The 16,930-nt window shown below is 44.8% G+C and overlaps 1 protein-coding gene across 2 annotated transcripts in view; it reads right to left on the bottom strand.

Moving 5' to 3' along the window:
* Window positions 1-3,674: 3,674 nt before the first annotated feature.
* The window catches only part of RGS20 (regulator of G protein signaling 20), an 85,802-nt gene continuing 72,546 nt past the window's right edge, over window positions 3,675-16,930 (bottom strand). For both annotated transcript variants that reach the window (XM_078441563.2, XM_078441562.1), the window contains 3 exons: window positions 12,514-12,600; window positions 7,631-7,865; window positions 3,675-4,360 (listed from right to left, as the gene is read on the bottom strand). In XM_078441563.2, the coding sequence (XP_078297689.2) occupies window positions 4,172-4,360; window positions 7,631-7,865; window positions 12,514-12,600 (511 nt within the window). In that variant the 3' untranslated portion in view covers window positions 3,675-4,171. The remainder of the gene's footprint in view (window positions 4,361-7,630; window positions 7,866-12,513; window positions 12,601-16,930) is intronic.

The raw sequence follows: 16,930 nt of genomic DNA, 5'->3' as shown, positions 1-16,930 counted from the left end.
ACTGATTGATTGCGAGAGCAAGTGGGCGAGGGGCAGAGAGAGAGACTGAGGATCTGAAGCCGGCTCTGCTGAAGGCAGTGAGCCTGACGGTGAACCGCAAGATCATGACCTGAGCCGAAGTCAGATGCTTAACCGCCTGAGCCACCCAGGCACCCCTAGACTCCCAGCTTTAATTTTTTTTTTTTTTTAATGTTTATTTTTGAGAGAGACAGACACAGAATGCGAGTGGGTTAGGGGCAGAGAGAGGGAGACACAGAATCTGAAGCAGGCTCCAGGCTCCAGGCTCCAAGCTGTCAGCACAGAGCCCGACGCGGGGGTCGAACTCACGAGCTGTGCTGTAAGATCATGACCTGACCCGAAGTCGGATGCCCACCCGACAGCCACCCAGGCGCCCCTAGACTCCCAACTTTAAAGGAAGAAATGTAATGAGTCAGAGTCTTGGGAGTTCTCTTTTGGTACCTTAATTCTGCAAAGTGATGCAACAGTTTTATCATTAATGGAAACAAGCTTTTTTCAAATTGACTTGTGTACTCTGTACTTGTTTACCCAACTGGTGGATGGAAAAAGAAAGCACAGGTAACTACCTCAAATGACTTGCTCTGATTCCTCTCCCTGGTGCTATAAAAAGACAGCCAATTAGTGTTATTACTTTTTCCCTTAATGGCCTTGGCTACAAAGAGCAGTATTTGATATGTGATCTGCCCTATGGTCAGTTAAATTAGCCCAAGCGTTTCCAAAATTGGAGAACTGAGCTACTTTGAAATAAAAAGGTTCCTTTTTTTTTTTTTTTTTTTAAACCCTTAAACGTGGTTTATGGTATATATCCAAATCATTTTTATAATAATGCCATTTGAAGGTATAGCTGATGTAAAATAAACAAGCAGGAACCGTGAGAGGCCTGCAATGGAATGCCCTAGCTACCCCTGTCATCTTTTCGTCACTAGTTCCCAAACATCTTGTCCGAGCCATTCAGCCTTCTTCCTTCCGTGTGACCCCGGGGGTCGGCCGCAGTGTTCCCCTCCGCTCCACACTCCTTCCCTGAGCCTGCTGTCTGAACAATGAGAGAAACACCGTTTCTACTGGGATAGCTAAATGAGCAGGAACTGCGTCTAGGGCCTTGCTCTGCCGTTTTGCCTACGATATGCACAGTGTCTCTGTGTGATGAAACCGAGGGGAGTTGACATGGAGAGATGGCGTGGATAACACATGGTGTGTGTCTGGATCCAATCCCGGGGAAGCAAGAACTACCCTGGACTTCTCCTCAGGAAAGCCATTCAATTTCCTTTGTGTTTTAGCCAGTTTGATCTACGTTTCTCTAACAAGCAACTGAACAAAAGTTTTTTGGGCGCCTGGGTGGCTCAGTGGGTTAAGTGTCCGACCCTTGATCTCGGCTCAGGTCATGATCTCACAGGTTTCAAGTTTAACTTCTCAGCTAATGGATATGTATATTCAGAATGATAGATATTTCCAGATTGCTTTCCAAAAAGTCAAACTAGTTTACCTACCTGTCAACAGGATAGAAAGGCCCATTTCCTGACACGTTTGCTAATAGCGGATCCTAGCAAACCTTTGGTTTTGGCAAATCTAGAGGGGAAATAGTAACCACGATCCTCTCGTTTGAATTTGAATTTGAATTCGATTTAATCTTTTTGTCTTTATGGCCATCGTTTTTTAATCTTTTTAAATAATTTTTTAACGTTTATTTATTATTGATAGAAAGAGACAGAGCGTGAGCAGGGGAGGGGCAGAGAGAGAGGGAGACACAGAACCCGAAGCAGGCTCCGGGCTCTGAGCTGTCAGCACAGAGCCCGATGCGGGGCTTGAACTCACAAACCGTGAGATCACGACCTGAGCCGAAGTCGGATGCTTCACCGACTGAGCCACCCAGGCACCCCTATAATGTTCTGTTTTTAAAAAGCTCTTATCTTTAAACCGTCCCGGAATTTTTATTTATATATCAGTTTTTTCCAAATGGAGCACCATCCACCCCAACAAAGTCTTCAAAGTTTACTTAAGAATATTCAAAAACCTTGGAATTGCATTGAATTTGTAGGATACATTTGGAGTGGCTTCCAGATTCTTTCGTATACATAGATGTCACTACCCATTTACTCACTGGATTAGTAGGTAGTAGTTGTGAGTTCCATAGCCACATGGGCTGTGATGATCTCTTTCTGAGATGTGACACATTGTGAAACAAATTTGGAATGGAATGTTTGTTTTTTCTTAATTATGGGAAATTCTGTTTTCATGGTATAACTCTCCAGTTCTACAAACATTTATCAAATACTGTTCCTAACTAGATTATATATATAATGAGCGATAAGGTTTATATCCAATGCCACTGGAGCTTACGGTCTAAGGGGACAGATTGGTAATCATAATTTGTAAATGCAGGTAAGTATCCGTATAGGAAAATCCTGGAATCCTAAAGAATGGCACCCAGCACGATGGAAGTATGAATCAGGAGGTCAGGTAAGGCTTCTTGGAGGCAGTCGTGTGTGGGTAAATCTTAAAGGAATGACTGGAGTTACCTGACTGAAGGGTGGCGTTGTAGAGAGGGGTACGGGTAGCGGAGGGTATGAACGGTATGGGTGGTTATGAAGGTAAGAAGTGCCTTGTCTATAAGCATATATTCTGGGATCTAAACCGTGTGTGGGGTTGGCTAGGGAGCCGTAGCCCGACTAGAGAGGCCCTTGCTTGTACGCTGTAATGAGAATTTGGTATTTGTACTCTGGGCAATCCGGAGTTACTAAAGATTCTAAGGAGTAGAGGGAGGGTGTTGGGCAGATTTGCGTGTAAGAAAGATGTGGCATTTTGGAAGGTGGATTTGAAAGGCTGAGATCGGGGCAGGGAGACCAGTTCGGGGGCTCTCGGCAACGATGACGGCAGGTGTGAGATCAAGGGGATGGGAAGAAGGAAGAAGAGACACACGAGAAATATTGAGGAGTAAAGATGAGCCGGGCTTGGCGATTGTGTCTGCGAGGAGAAAGCAGGGAAAAGTTAGCACCTGGATAGGAGCGTAGGTGACCGGCTGGGTGATTGGGGTGGGGTTGGAGGTGGGGGGCCAGTGGGATGAGAAGTCAGAATCTGGATGAGTTTCGCTCCTCTGGGATATACGAGGGGAGGTGTCCGGCCGGCAGCTGATTGTGACAGCGCTGGAGGAAATCTACACCGGGTCCTAATTTGGGAGCCATGAGCATGTTGGCAGTAATTGGAACAATGAGAAGGGGGTAGAAGACCCATGGGACTCCTACAGATTAGCAAGGAAAGTAGTAAGCCAGAGCCTAAACCTCACATGTAACCCTTCTTATTTAATCGGACGTTCCCAAATATCGACGTGTGAAAAAAAAAAAAGAGATAAAACTCCTGTGCTTTATTTTTTTAGAGTGAAAATGCCCATATTTCTTCGAATAATAAAAACGGGAATATGCTTATTTGAAAGTTTTGTTACGAACACGACTAAGCTGTGAGTTCAAAGTCCATTCTTTAGGCTGGCAGATTGCGATGATGAAACGGTGACTTGTCAACAAAAGAATTTTCTAAACACTACTTCCCTTACGGAACAGGAGACGACCCACCTAAGAGCACAGTTCCTTACGTTAACTGGCATAGATACACATGCACCTATATGTATCTGCATACGCGTCTTCTGAGAGCGCAGTACCGTCCTTATGCGTAGTGGTGACACATCTTGGTCAGATGGGAACTGGGGTCCGGTAATGGCACTGCTAAGCAAAACCCTCAAGACAGCCCGACGGAAGGAAGGAGTCGCTAAGAAACACTTGAATGCCTTTTCTTTGGGAGGAAAGTCATCAGATACTGAACTCGGACAAAACGAAAGCAGTCCTGTTTGCTCCAGTGGACGTACATGCCCCAGGCAGTACAGTCTTCTAGTATATCCTTCGCCATTCGCGACACGCGACTGTTACTGTGCACGTAAACATACTATCTTTTTCTAAGGCGGCCGTACCCGTCGTTTTCCAAAAGTGTCACTAACGGCGGCTGCAACTGACATTGTGAATACATAGCCTTCTGTGGAAGGAAGCATCTGTTATTAAAATAGCCCGCGGATGACTCTAGCAGAAGATACTACTGTCTCTAAGTTCCCTGTACTAGACATAGTCCATGAGTTCTTTTCTTATTAATAATAAATACATTTGATAACATCCTATGCTTCGACTGATTTCTCAGATAAGGACTGAAGCAAATCTTTATAGAGGGCAGAGTTCATGAACCGGGGATACGAGTCTCTGTGCATTAAGGTGTAGATCTGAAGTTGGGCGTCATCGAATATGTGTTGGGAGGGCTCTCCCATGTTCCTGTTGATGACTTCTCTTACGCGGGAGTCCAAGCTGACCTGCCAATCGAAACAAGTAAGAGTCGTGTCAGATCTGTTTCTCTCCGGCGACCCATCCCAAACTCCCGTGGCTTTTTTTTTTTTTTTTTTTTTAAATCCCAAACCAAACAAAGTTATCCGAAAACCTAAATTGCTGAAAGAGAAACGGAACACATAGTGAACAGGGGTTCTCTAACTTCAGCGGCATCAGAGGCCACTTGTTAAACAGATTGCGGGGCCCCACCTGCAGAGTGTCTGATTCGGTAGGTGTGGGGAAGGCCTGACGATGTGTATTTCTCACAAGTAATGCTAGTGGGGATCGCGATGCTTTAGAAAACCACATTGTCTTATTTATTAAATTATTTTGAGTTATTTTGAAGGAGAGAGAGAGAGAGCACACGCATAAGCTGGGGAGGGCAAGAGAGAAGGAAAGACAGAATCCAAGAAGGCTGTGCCATCAGCACAGAGTCCCATGTGGGGCTCGAACCCACACACTACGAGATCAAGAGTCAGATGTTCAACCAACTGCGCCATCCAGATGCCCCCGTTTTCCTTCTTTAAAATGTACAATGTCCTTGGAAGAAAAAAGCATGCACAAACTTACCCCTTGCTAATTTCTTAATACCATTAGGGCTAAAACCTGGAGGTCCCAGGCTGTAGCCAGCTAAGAACACAGTCACAGGTTTCCAGGAATGTCCGGCCGGCTGCCGAATGGAAGCTACTCAGAGCACTGTGCGAGGGTTAAAAGCGCACAGGGCCTGTGTTTAAATCCCAGCTGTGCCACGGCTTAGTTTGGGGACTTAGGCAAAGTAAACCGTGCCCTGGCGAACTCCTCCACAAAGGGGATGATGACGACGGTAGCTGGGGGGTGGGGGGATTTAATGAGAATTTATTAAAGTGCGTGGAATTCAGGAAGTCCTTAGTAGATGTCGGCTCCTTCTCTGATGTCTGCCTCGTCCTAGAGAAGGCTGTCTCCTAGACCAGAGCAAGCCGCTGGGCTCGGACTTTCCCCAGGCTGCAGAACTGAACTCACACATCTTCCCTGCTGCGTGAAGAACCTTTACTGGCCCCTGGCCCCCAAGCTTATTCCCGCGGCAGCCCTCAGCACGAGGCAGTCCTCTCGCAGAAGCTTCCCGAGTGTCAGGCCCGGGGGGCCCAGGGGCACGGCTCCTGCCGAAGGAGGGACTTGATACATATCACTGGCTGGAAGGAAGAAGAAATCATCTGCTCTTGTTGGAGAATTAAACCGAAGTACTACAGAAACCACCGGGGACATTCTAGCTCACACACAGCCGCGGCACACGGAAATCCTTCGTTCCCTGCGGCCTCCGCACGAAGAAGGTCTCTGGGAGTGTCAGCTCGGGAGGACGGAACGGACACAGACGGTTGCTTCGTGAAGGGGCCACCCAGGGTGTGACGACTCTGCCAGGTGCTGTGTTGGGGCTCTGCACCTGTCCTCCCTTGTAATCCTCCCAAGCGAACAGGGACATGGTGATGTCCCCTTTGTACAGATGAGGAAACAGACGCCCAGAGAGGTGCGGAAATATACCAAAGGTTATGGAGCCACTAAACGAGAGAACCAGGGTTCAAACCCAAGTGCATCTGACCCCAAAATCTAAGCTCTTAAAAATGTCGATGCTGTTATATTTCAAGTAATAGATGCCTACTTTGGGGAAGAAAGGGTCATCTTTTCATATCCTTTTTTGCTTCACATGTTTGCTAACCAGTGTTTTGGTTCTTTGATGCTTTAAAAGTCAGTGATGAAAAATCGCATCTCAAAAAAAGGAAGCAAAATCATGACTAAATAAGAAGGTGTTAGAAGCCATATATTGAAGGACGAAAATTCTCTTGCTTTTGTGAACCCAAACTGGAAATGACTTTTCTGAACTCTACATTCACACGTCTGTCAGCGGAGTAGCTCCAACTTAAAAACACAAACTTAAGCAAAGTGGAGCCCTGCTGTCTTTCTCCCAGGCATGATCCCCGTCCTGTCTGCCCGGTTTCCATGAACTATGCCACCGTCCAGCCCACCCAGACACGTGGGAATCGTCCAGACGCTGGGATTCACCTCAAATGAAACCCCGCCTCTCTGGTTTCCCTCCAGCTGACCCCACTATGGCCCATCGTGTCCTGTCTGCAGTAATCAGTCTGGTAGCTTCCCCCCCCCCCCCCCCCCCGCCTCTCGTCTCCTCCTAATCCACTGTGCAGCTACGCTGGTCTTTTGAAAATCCAAATTCGACGATGTTGCCAGGCTAACGTCCGAGGGCTTCCCAAGATGACCATCAGAAAACCTCAGCGTGGCCCCCAAACGCTTCGATGCTCTTAGACCACCCCCTTTCCTGAACTCTCTTCCTGCTGTCTACCAGCAGCCCTAGTGGTTTGGGAGATGTGTCACGGTCAGTGTGCCAAGCTACTGACGTTCTCACAGTTCACGGGACTGCATGCTTTTACCCTTGGCACATCGAGTCCCGTCCTCTGGGATGTCTTCATCCCGTTGTGTTTCTGGTCATTTCCTTTTCACATCCTTAGTTCGTCCATGGCATCTCCTAGTTCCTGTGCCTCATTCCTGTCCCACCCCCCCGTTGATGGCTCCCTCCGCCAGCCCATGTGGCACACCAGGGACTCCCATGTCTGTCTGCCCCCTTGACCGAGCTCCTTGACAGGAGAGGCCCTCGTTTGTTGACTTGATATTCTTAGGGGCACGCAGGAGGAAAGAATGGGTGATTTTACAATTAGAGCTACAAGATACTAGGTTTTGAGATCAACCTGACCCCCTCGATTTTAGCTTTGGAGGAACAAAAACTGGGGGATGGAAACTTGATTGATTTCACTCATCTGATAATTTCTCTGCTATAAGGAAAGGACCCCCTAGGGAAAACCTACGCGGCCTCCGTATCCTATCAGTGATGCTATTTCTATTAAACTAAAAATACCTGTAAAAAAGATTTTGCTCAGAATAAGGGGATACTTTTATTTAAAGAAATGCTTACAGGGTAGAATAGTTTTAAACGGTGTTTACAATAAAATGCACAGACTCCCCCTCCTGGAGAATCTGAGGAAAGTCATGAATGCTTTTTTTCCCAGAAAAGGGCACAAAATCTTTCACAGAGTTTAGGGGGCACTCAGAGCCCGCTTGTGAGACCACAGTCAAAGGCACCCGAATGCCATGAATCTGGGTGCAGCGTGTTCTCTATTTTGGAGTAACTGTAACCGTGTCAGGTGACCAGACCCTGAGGGGGTTCATTTCACCAACGGCCTCCTGGGAGGAAACCTCTGGAGTAGGGTACGTACCTCTTTCGGAGAAAGAATGGAAATGTAGTCTTCGTAGATTGTCCTCGCTTTCTCTTCGATAATGGTCTTATTAGCTTCCTTTTTCAGCTCCTCACACGCCATCCAGAAAAGCATATTTTCTTCACTGAATTCTGTTCGGAGGAACTCCCGGAAGGCATTCCTTCCCGCCGGGGTAAGCATTACCTTGTCGAACGACTGAGCCCAGGCGCTGACTTCTTCCAGAGTGGGGCTTGGGCTTTGGCGGAGACAGAAAGAGAAGGGCCGGGGGGACCACGGTTACTGGTCTTCGCAATTCATCACCATCACCAGAAACGCACCTTTTCCCCAACCGAGAATGGAAATGGGCGCCTAGGAAGAGAGCGGCGAGCTGTTCCCATTTCCTGAAGCCTCTGGCAAAAACACGTGAGTGTGAAATTGTTCTCGCTGGAGGGCATGGCCACTGCCGAAAAGCCGGGAAACCAGTCGCTAGGATCGCTGCTGAGAACGCGTGCGTTTGCACCTAGAGGAGTCCCGGCAAAGCTTTAAAATTGTAACAGTGAAGAAAAATCCTGGAAGCAGCTGACCAGAACTCTCCAGTCCCCCGCGACGGGACTAAGGCAGACCTCAGCACACTGCCTTCCGGAACAGCAACGGGACTGTGTCTCCGTGGTTTTTAACACTGGAAAGAGACGGGGGGGGGGGGGGGGGGGGGGCGGGGGGGGTGCCTGGGGGGCTCAGTCGGTTGAGCGGCCGACTTTGGCTCAGGTCACGATCTCACACTCTGTGAGTTCAAGCCCCACGACGGGCTCTTTGCTGACAGCTCAGAGCCTGGAGCCTGTTTCAGATTCTGTGTCTCCCTTTCTCTCTGCCCCTCCCCTGTTCACGCTCTGTCTCTCTCTGTCTCAAAAATAAATAAACGTTAAAAAAAAATATTAAAAAAAAAAAAAAGAACATGGAGAGTGAAAACTGGGGAGATTTTCTTTCCTCCAGAGAGGGTGGGTACCTGCTTCTTTGGAAATACACCTAGGAGGTGTCACTGACCCAGGACCACCAGGGCTCCTTTCATAGGTCAGGGCTTAAGCTGCGATGTCCGTTTCAACGCCCTGTCCCCACCCTGCTCTGCACTTGTTCTTAGAGAAAACCCTCCTGCCCGGTGCTTAGCTGTCACCACTCAAGGTTGTGCTTATTTTTCATTTGGTTTTGTTTTTCAGGCACTTTGTTGTTTTCCTTACTGTCTATGAGTCCAGCGATGCAAAAACTTGAGAATCATGCAAAATCTGTCGTTCTGCACCGGGGGGGGGGGGGGGGGGGCCCTCCCATGACCTAGTCCGCCATGCTGCCGAAAGTTCTGTGTTCAGTTTTGAGGGGTGCGGGCTGGGTACCCAAAAATCGGATATGTAACTACTTGTCCTAGTTATTCATAGGAAACACACACTCACATATACAGAGGTTCGTGGTGTAAATTCTATGTCCCTTTCTCGAAATTGTATCTTGAAGATGGATTACAATGACCCAGCAGTGAAGCATACATAAAAGCTCAAGACCGGAGAAAATGGGCTATGGGAAGTAGTCAGCAAACAAAAAAGAACATAGATGTTCAAACCATAGTTTCGAGTTTAGTTTCTAAATTAGATTCACTGTGTATAGAAGGATCCCATTTCAATACAACTGTGTATAAATGCATCGAAAATTCCTTTGAGGATATATGGAAAAACCACTGATGGCAGCTAAATCCGGAGATCGGGGCAAGGTCTACAAAAAAAGGAAGACTGGGTTTTTACTGCAAAACTTTTGTAGTGTTGGGGTTTTGTTTCCATACTGGGTAGATTTTTCATCATGAAAAAAAAGTATTGTGTATGAAAACCTAAAGTAGCTGTCATAACTAGGAAAATTCGTTTTTTTGAAAATTTTTACTGTTTATTTTTGAGAGGGAGAGAGAGAGACAGAGTGCAAGTGGGGGGGGGGGGGGGTTGGCAGAGAGAGAGGGAGACACAGAACCCGAAGCAGGCTCCAGGCTCTGAGCCTGTCAGCACAGAGCCCGATGCAGGGCTCGAACCCAAGGACCATGAGATCATGAGCTCAGCCCAAATCAGATGCTTAACCAACTGAGCCACCCAGCCGCCCCTAGGAAAATTTGTTTTGAAAGAAAATGTTTTAAAAGATGTTGAAAAGGTTATTTAAAGCATAATAATTTAGAGTAATCTGCATAAAAATCTTGGAGTCTTTTCAGAAAGGTTAATCAAACTGGTGTGGCTGACTAAAGTGTGCTAACTTATGTTCCTTAAATAGGAGGATTCAAAAGATACCTTTTTACTCCTTCAATTTAAAAAATATATATTAAAGAATGACTTTGAAAAACTTAAAGGCAATCGGTAGTAGACGTTTATTTATTATTTAGTTATTTATTATTTTTAAAATAGGAGAGAGCAGGGGCACCAGGCCGGCTCAGTTTGTAGAGTGTGCAACTCTCGATCTCAGGATCGTTCAGTTGGAGCCCCACATTGGGGGTGGAGCCTACTTACAAAAATAAAAATATAATAAAAATAATAAAAATATTTAAAATCAGAGGGAGCATATACTTTCCGTAGTACTGAAGAACCTAAAAGCAAAGAAGGCACAGTTCATGTAGCAAAAGCCGAAACCCAACCGAAACAAGCAGAAATTAAGGAAATAATTAGGAGGTCTTACCACGATTCAAGGAATATGCTGGAAGATTAAGCTTACCAATCATCATCAAAACAACTGACCCACTGTAACTGGATTCTAATTCCCCATTTAGAGACAGACCGAACCTGGGCCAAAATCCGGCGTAATGCTATTTTCAGGAAGCTTACTAAGTATTTAAAAAATTAAGAACAAATAGACAGGCAAAGACATATGAGGCAAATGCAAATAATAATGTCTAAGTAGAACGGGAAACACAAGGCATTAAGTTAGAAAGAGTCATTTCACGTTCTTGAATTTAATTGAGAGCAAGTAACGGCCAGCAAATATTGCGTGCTCCCAGGCTCACGACAGCAGCCACAGTAAACTAGTATTATCCCCATTCCACACACAAGGAAACCGAGGCAGAGTGTGGCTAAGTGCCCGAGTTCGCACTGGCAGGATGGGTACAGCCAGGCCTAGATGTGGGCATTCTGGTTCCAGACAGAAGAGCCTTAAAGCTTTGGTACAGAATACAACATACTAGAATACGTAAGATAAAAGTCATTTTTTAAAGTTTGTTTGTTTTAGTAATCTCTACACCCAACGTGGGGCTTGAACTCACAACCTCCCAGATCAAGAGTCACACGCTTTTCCAACTGAGCCAGCCAGGCGCCCTCGAGATAAAGGCTATTTTTAAACAAACTCATCAATTTTGCCAGATTTTTAAAAAGTTTTTATTTATTTATTTATTTATTTATTTATTTATTTATTTTTAAATTTTTTTTCAACGTTTTTTGTTTATTTTTGGGACAGAGAGAGACAGAGCATGAACGGGGGAGGGGCAGAGAGAGAGGGAGACGCAGAATCGGAAACAGGCTCCAGGCTCCGAGCCATCAGCCCAGAGCCCGACGCGGGGCTCGAACTCACGGACCGGGAGATCGTGACCTGGCTGAAGTCGGACGCTTGACCGACTGCGCCACCCAGGCGCCCCTATTTATTTTTTTAGTAATCTCAGCATCCAGTGTGGGGTTCAAACTCATGACCCTGAGGTCAAGAGCCTCACACGCCTCCAGCTGAGCATGCCAGGTGCCCCAAATTGTGGAATATTTTAATATGCTTCCCAGACTTTGAGAAATCTGGGTAAGGATAAAGAAGATAATGAAAAAAAAAAAAAAACCCACACACTTAAGTAACCTTTTAGGCTACTTGTTTTGTTTTCCCTTCAAAAATAAGCAATATAATACAAGACCTATTTGAACACAACTTTTAGGGTATTTGTCTAGTATCTGTAATTATACAGGCATAATACCAAGAAAACGTATTAGAACAGGGAAGTGAAAGTAAGTCAGTACAGGAACAAGAAGAGGTAATTTGGGGTGCCTGGGTGGCTTGGTCACTTAAGCATCCAGCTCTTGATTTTGGCTCGGGTCATGACCGCGTGGTCATGAGTTTGAGCCCCAGGTCAGGCTCCACGCTGGCAGGGCAGAACCTGCTTGGGATTCTCTCTTTCCGTCTCTCTCTGCCCCTCTCCTGCTTTCTCTCTCTCTCAAAATAAATAGATAAACTTAAAAAAGAGAGAATTTAAAAATCTGACATCATGGAAAGTAATTTTTGTGTTTTCTTCCTGACTTTTCTTCCCCAAAATACTTAAAACAGTAATACATTAGCTTAAGTATAAATTTATAGTTAAGAAAAAAACAGACCTTTAGAACTTTCCTGAAAACCAAACGTGTGTGTTTCACTATGGTCTTTTTACATTTTTTTTTTAAATGTTTATTCATTTTTTTGAGAGACACACACACAAAGCACAAATGGGGGAGGGGCAGAGAGAGAGGGAGACACAGAGTCCGAAGCAGGCCCCAGGCTCTGAGCTGTCAGCACAGAGCCCGACGCGGGGCTCGAACCCACAAACCGTGAGATCATGACCTGAGCCAAAATCGGATGCTTAACTGACTGAGCCGCCCAGGCGCCCCTCACTATGGTCTTTTTAAAAGTCTGCTTTATGAAAATAGGATAACATCATGTTTAGTCAAGAAGCATCGATTTATATTTGTGATTAGCAGGGATGAGATTAATAACGGAACTAATTTTTCTCCCCGTCACATAATGAATTCTGCAGAGAGAAAATGTGGTGCCACATTATGATTTGATGTTATTAAGTTGCAGTTAGAGGAACTGTGTGTTACAGTGCAAAAAAATCAAAATGATAAGGCTAGCATTCTGTCAATTTGGCAAGCTAAACAATAACGAGACTTTACCTTTCTTCACAGGTTGGAAGGTCTTCTCGTCTGAGTTCATGGGAGGCCCTCCTGGGTCTCTGTTCTTCTTGGTTTCTAACAGTAAGACTGCATGAAACAGGACATTTAAATGTCACTTGAGATCATTCTGTATCAAGGAATATGTTAAAAGTTTTATTTTTAAGTAATCTCTACACCCGTGGGGCTTGAACCCACAACTCCCAAGATTAAGAGTTGTATGCTCTATTGACTGAGCCAGACATATCAAAGAGTATATTTAAAAAAATTTTTTTAAATGTCTATTTATTTTTGAGAGAGAGAGAGAGAGACAGAGTGTGAACGGGGGAGGGGCAGAGAGAGAAGGAGACACAGAATGTGAAGCAGGCTCCAGGCTCCGAGCTGTCAGCACAGATCCCTACGTGGGGCTCGAACTCACGAACCGTGAGATCATGACCTGAGCTGAAGTTGGACCCTTAACTGACTGAGCCCCCCAGGCACCCTCTCAAAACATATATTATTAAATTTTTTTAATGTTTATTATTTGTTTTTGAAGGAGGGAGGGAGAGAGAGAGAGCACAAGTGGGGTAGGGTCAGAGAGAGAGGGAGAGACAGAATCCGAAGCAGGCTCCAGGCTCTGAGCTGTCAGCACAGAGCCCGACGTGGGGCTTGAACCCACAGACTGTGAGATCATGACCTGAGCGGAAGTCGGACGCTCAACTGACTGAGCCACCCAGCCACCCCCATGAATATTTTAAAAAACTCCAGGTTACCAAGTAGAATTTCTTTCTCTTCTTGAAAAAGACTGACCCAGATTGGTTTCCTTAAGAAAACCAAAAGTATGATGCTAAAGTATTAGCAAAATCAATGATCATATTGTGGTCTACACTAATTGAGGGAGAGTTTATGTTTAGAATCGTTATTTTCATAAAAACATGTCCATTAGAAAGTAATAAAAAAGGTCAGGTTACCAGGATGTTTTGGGTTTTCATTTCATTTTTGCACCTTGAAAAAAAGTGTATGTTCTCCAGTCAAAATGGAGGTTTTAGATCTTCATAGGCACAAATACAAAAGTGTTGGAGAAAACCAGGAAAGCATACAATCAAAGTTTATTATCTTCCACGAGATTTTAAATTTCCTTATATCCTATGCATTTTTTTTTGTAAATTTATTCCAGTTATTTTTGTTGTTACTGCAAATGCAATGTTCCATTCCACCTAATCTCCTAACTGGTTACTGTTTGTACATATCAACTTTCTTCTTTTTAAGTGTTTATTTATTTTGAGCGAGACAGCGTGTGCAAGAGAGAGCACACAAGTGGGAGAGAGGCAGAGAGAGAGAGAGAGAGGGAGAGAGAATTCCAAGCAGGCTCCGAGCTATTGGTATAGAGCCCAGCGTGTGGCTCAAACCCACGAACGGCGAGATCATGACCTGAGCCGAAGTCAACAGTCGGACGCTTCACTGACTGAGCCACCCAGGCACGCCAAGGCTCTTACTTTCTTAATAGCTTTATTGAACCACCGTTGACACATCATGAAGTTACTTGTTTAAAGTGCACAACTCAGTTGTTTGCAGCATAGTCAGAAGGTTGTGCAACCATCACTCCAGAAGGAAGCCCCATGTAGCAACCCCTCCTCATCACCCCCCGCATCCCACGTCCTCCGGCCCCGGACATGTGCTAACCTACGTCCTGTCTCTGTAGATACACCTCTTTTGAATGATACAGCATGCTGTCTTTGGTGACTGCCTTCTTTTCACCTGGCATGTTGTTACGGTTCCTTCATGTTGTAACGGGTGTGAGCACTTCATGCCTTTTTGCAGCTTAACCACCTTCCGCTGTATGGTCATATGAAGTTTGCTATCCATCAGTCAGTTGATGAATATCTAGGTTATTTGCCCTTTTTGGCCATTATAAATAATGCCACTGCACACATTCTGTGGATGTTTGTTTTTCTCTCTTGGGTAGATACTTAAGGATGGAAATGCTCTCATATGGTAACTCCATTTTTGACATTTTGAAGAGGTCGCAAACTCTTTTCCAAAGTAGCAGCACCATTTTACATTCCTACCGGCAATGTTGGAAGGGACCCCGTTTCTCCACGTCCTTGCCAACACTTGTTACTGTCTGTCCTTTTTATTCTCGCCAGTTCAGGGGGTATGAAGCGGTATCTCATTGTGGTTTTGCTTTGCATTTTGCTAAATGGCTAATGACATGGAGTATTTTTTCATGTATCTATTAGTTATTTGTACGTCTTCTTTGGAGACCTGTGTACTCAGATCTTGTGCCTGCCTTTAACTTGGTTTGTTTTTTAGGGGCGCCTGGGTGGCTCAGTCGGTTAAGGTCCGACTTCGGCTCAGGTCATGATCTCACGATTCGTGAGTTCGAGCCCCGCACCAGGCTCTGTGCTGGCAGCAGAGTCTGCTTCAGATCTTCTGTCCCCCTCCTCCCTCTCTGCCTCTCCCCTACTGTGTCTCTCTCTCTCTCTCTCAAAATAAATAAACTTAAAAATATAAATTGGTTTGTTTTTTTTATTTTGGAATTGTTAAGAGTTCTTTACATTCTGAAGGCGATTCTTTTTTACATTAATTCTGTATCTTTCTACGATTTGAATTCTTTTGTGTTTGCAACAGCTGAGCAGTCATTCTCTTGGCATTTCCGAGCGTACTCTCGTATCTTCTGCAGATGGAGAGCCTTATCACTTCTCTTCTGGTTCTTAGGCCTCAGGTTGTTTTCTCTTGCCCAGCTGCATCAACTGGTACTTAAAATCCAACATTAAAACAGCAGGGGAGAACAGACATCTTCGCCTGGTTCTTGCTTTTGGGCAGGAATGCTTTTAGTTCCCTATTAATTTCAAAACGGGGGCGCTTGGCCGGCTCAGGGGCACGTGACTCTTGATCTCAGGGCTGTTGAGTTCAAGCCCCACGTTGGAGGTAGGGATGACTTAAAAATAAAATCTTTAAAACGTTTTTTCAAAATGGATTATTACCGTTATTTCAGTTTGCTTTATCTGACTATTGCCACTGTACTATCTTTTCTAGCCTCCTTATTAAATATCTTTCCTTTCCACTCTTTCTACCATTTTATAAAAGCAGTTCAGCCTATTTTCAGCACATCTGCTTTATGGATTTTCAGTAATGGCGTGTGTGTGTGCGCGCAGCTCTGTTTTTCTTTAATGCAAAGTCATCAGACGTGCAGGACGCTCCCGCCTTGTTGCTTCCACGATGCCAGTTTCAGTAAATAACGGTTTCTGAAAACAAAAACAAACTTAGGAGGCATCTGGAGGGTGTGCTGGCTGCGAGAGCATTAGTACCGCTTGACTTACGCTTCTTTTGTTACGCAGAAAACATCACTACACAATGGGTACGAAAAATCCAGGAGGAACAGAAAGGATGAATTTGACACAAGGTTTCTAAGAGGCCCAGAAGTTATATTGTGAATTGAATGACACAGTCTTCATTTAAGCTTTGACATTTTTTCCACGTCTCATTGTTTTTAGAAGTAGGAATATATATGTGTATATATATATATATATATATATATTTTTTTTTTTTTAACGTTTATTTATTTCTGAGACAGAGAGAGACAGAGCATGAGTCGGGGAGGGGCAGAGAGAGAGGGAGACTCAGAATTGGAAGCAGGCTCCAGGCTCCGAGCTGTCAGCACAGAGCCCGACGCGGGGCTTGAACTCACGGACCGTGAGATCGTGACCTGAGCCGAAGTCGGACGCTCAACCGATCCAGCCACCCAGGCGCCCCAAGAAGTAGGAATATTTCTTAATGAGATAACGTGTTCCTAAAAAAGTGAGAGGTATATTTTGCGTCAGTTTTTAAACCTGAGTTTCTTGTTAATTGTCACAGTAGAACAAGCCAAGAAAACGTTGCGGGCGGTTAAGATAGTTCCTCGCCACGTGGAAGAACTATTCAGTGAAACAAGTCCCATGGTTAGATACATTTTGGTAAATTTTTTAGTTCTGAAGAGGAAGAAATTCTTCAGTCTTCTAGAAGGGGAAAAAAAAGGTTTATGTTTTAGGGATCAAGCATCTGAATGACTCCTTTCATAAAACGAAATGCCGTAAGGCCATGAAGCAGAATTCTGAGAGAATAACAAGGGCTTACAAAACATACTGACATTTACTCTTCTTAAAAATCGACTCTACTATGTATTAGCAACAGGGATAAATCGCAAGAGCATGTTGGGGGGAAAAAAATCAAGGAGATTCAATATTGAGACAGTTGAAGTTTGCTGTGTACTTTCTTCCGTCCCATTTCACCCGTCTACTCCAGAGAGAACCAGCATCCTGAATCTGTTCTCACTCCATTCATAGCTATGCTACTCTATGTATATAAATACAAAAACATATTTCAAATTTTGCAAAGGTATTATTATACGATATGCACTGCTTTACAATCTGTCTTCTATTTTTAATTTTCCCTCCAGCAC

Source organism: Panthera onca, chromosome F2 (genome assembly GCF_046562875.1).
Source record: "Panthera onca isolate mPanOnc1 chromosome F2, mPanOnc1 haplotype 2, whole genome shotgun sequence".
In the NCBI taxonomy this organism is placed as follows: Eukaryota; Metazoa; Chordata; class Mammalia; order Carnivora; family Felidae; genus Panthera; species Panthera onca.
Note: the sequence above shows the minus strand (reverse complement) of the source record. Positions and strands in the feature narration are given on the sequence as shown.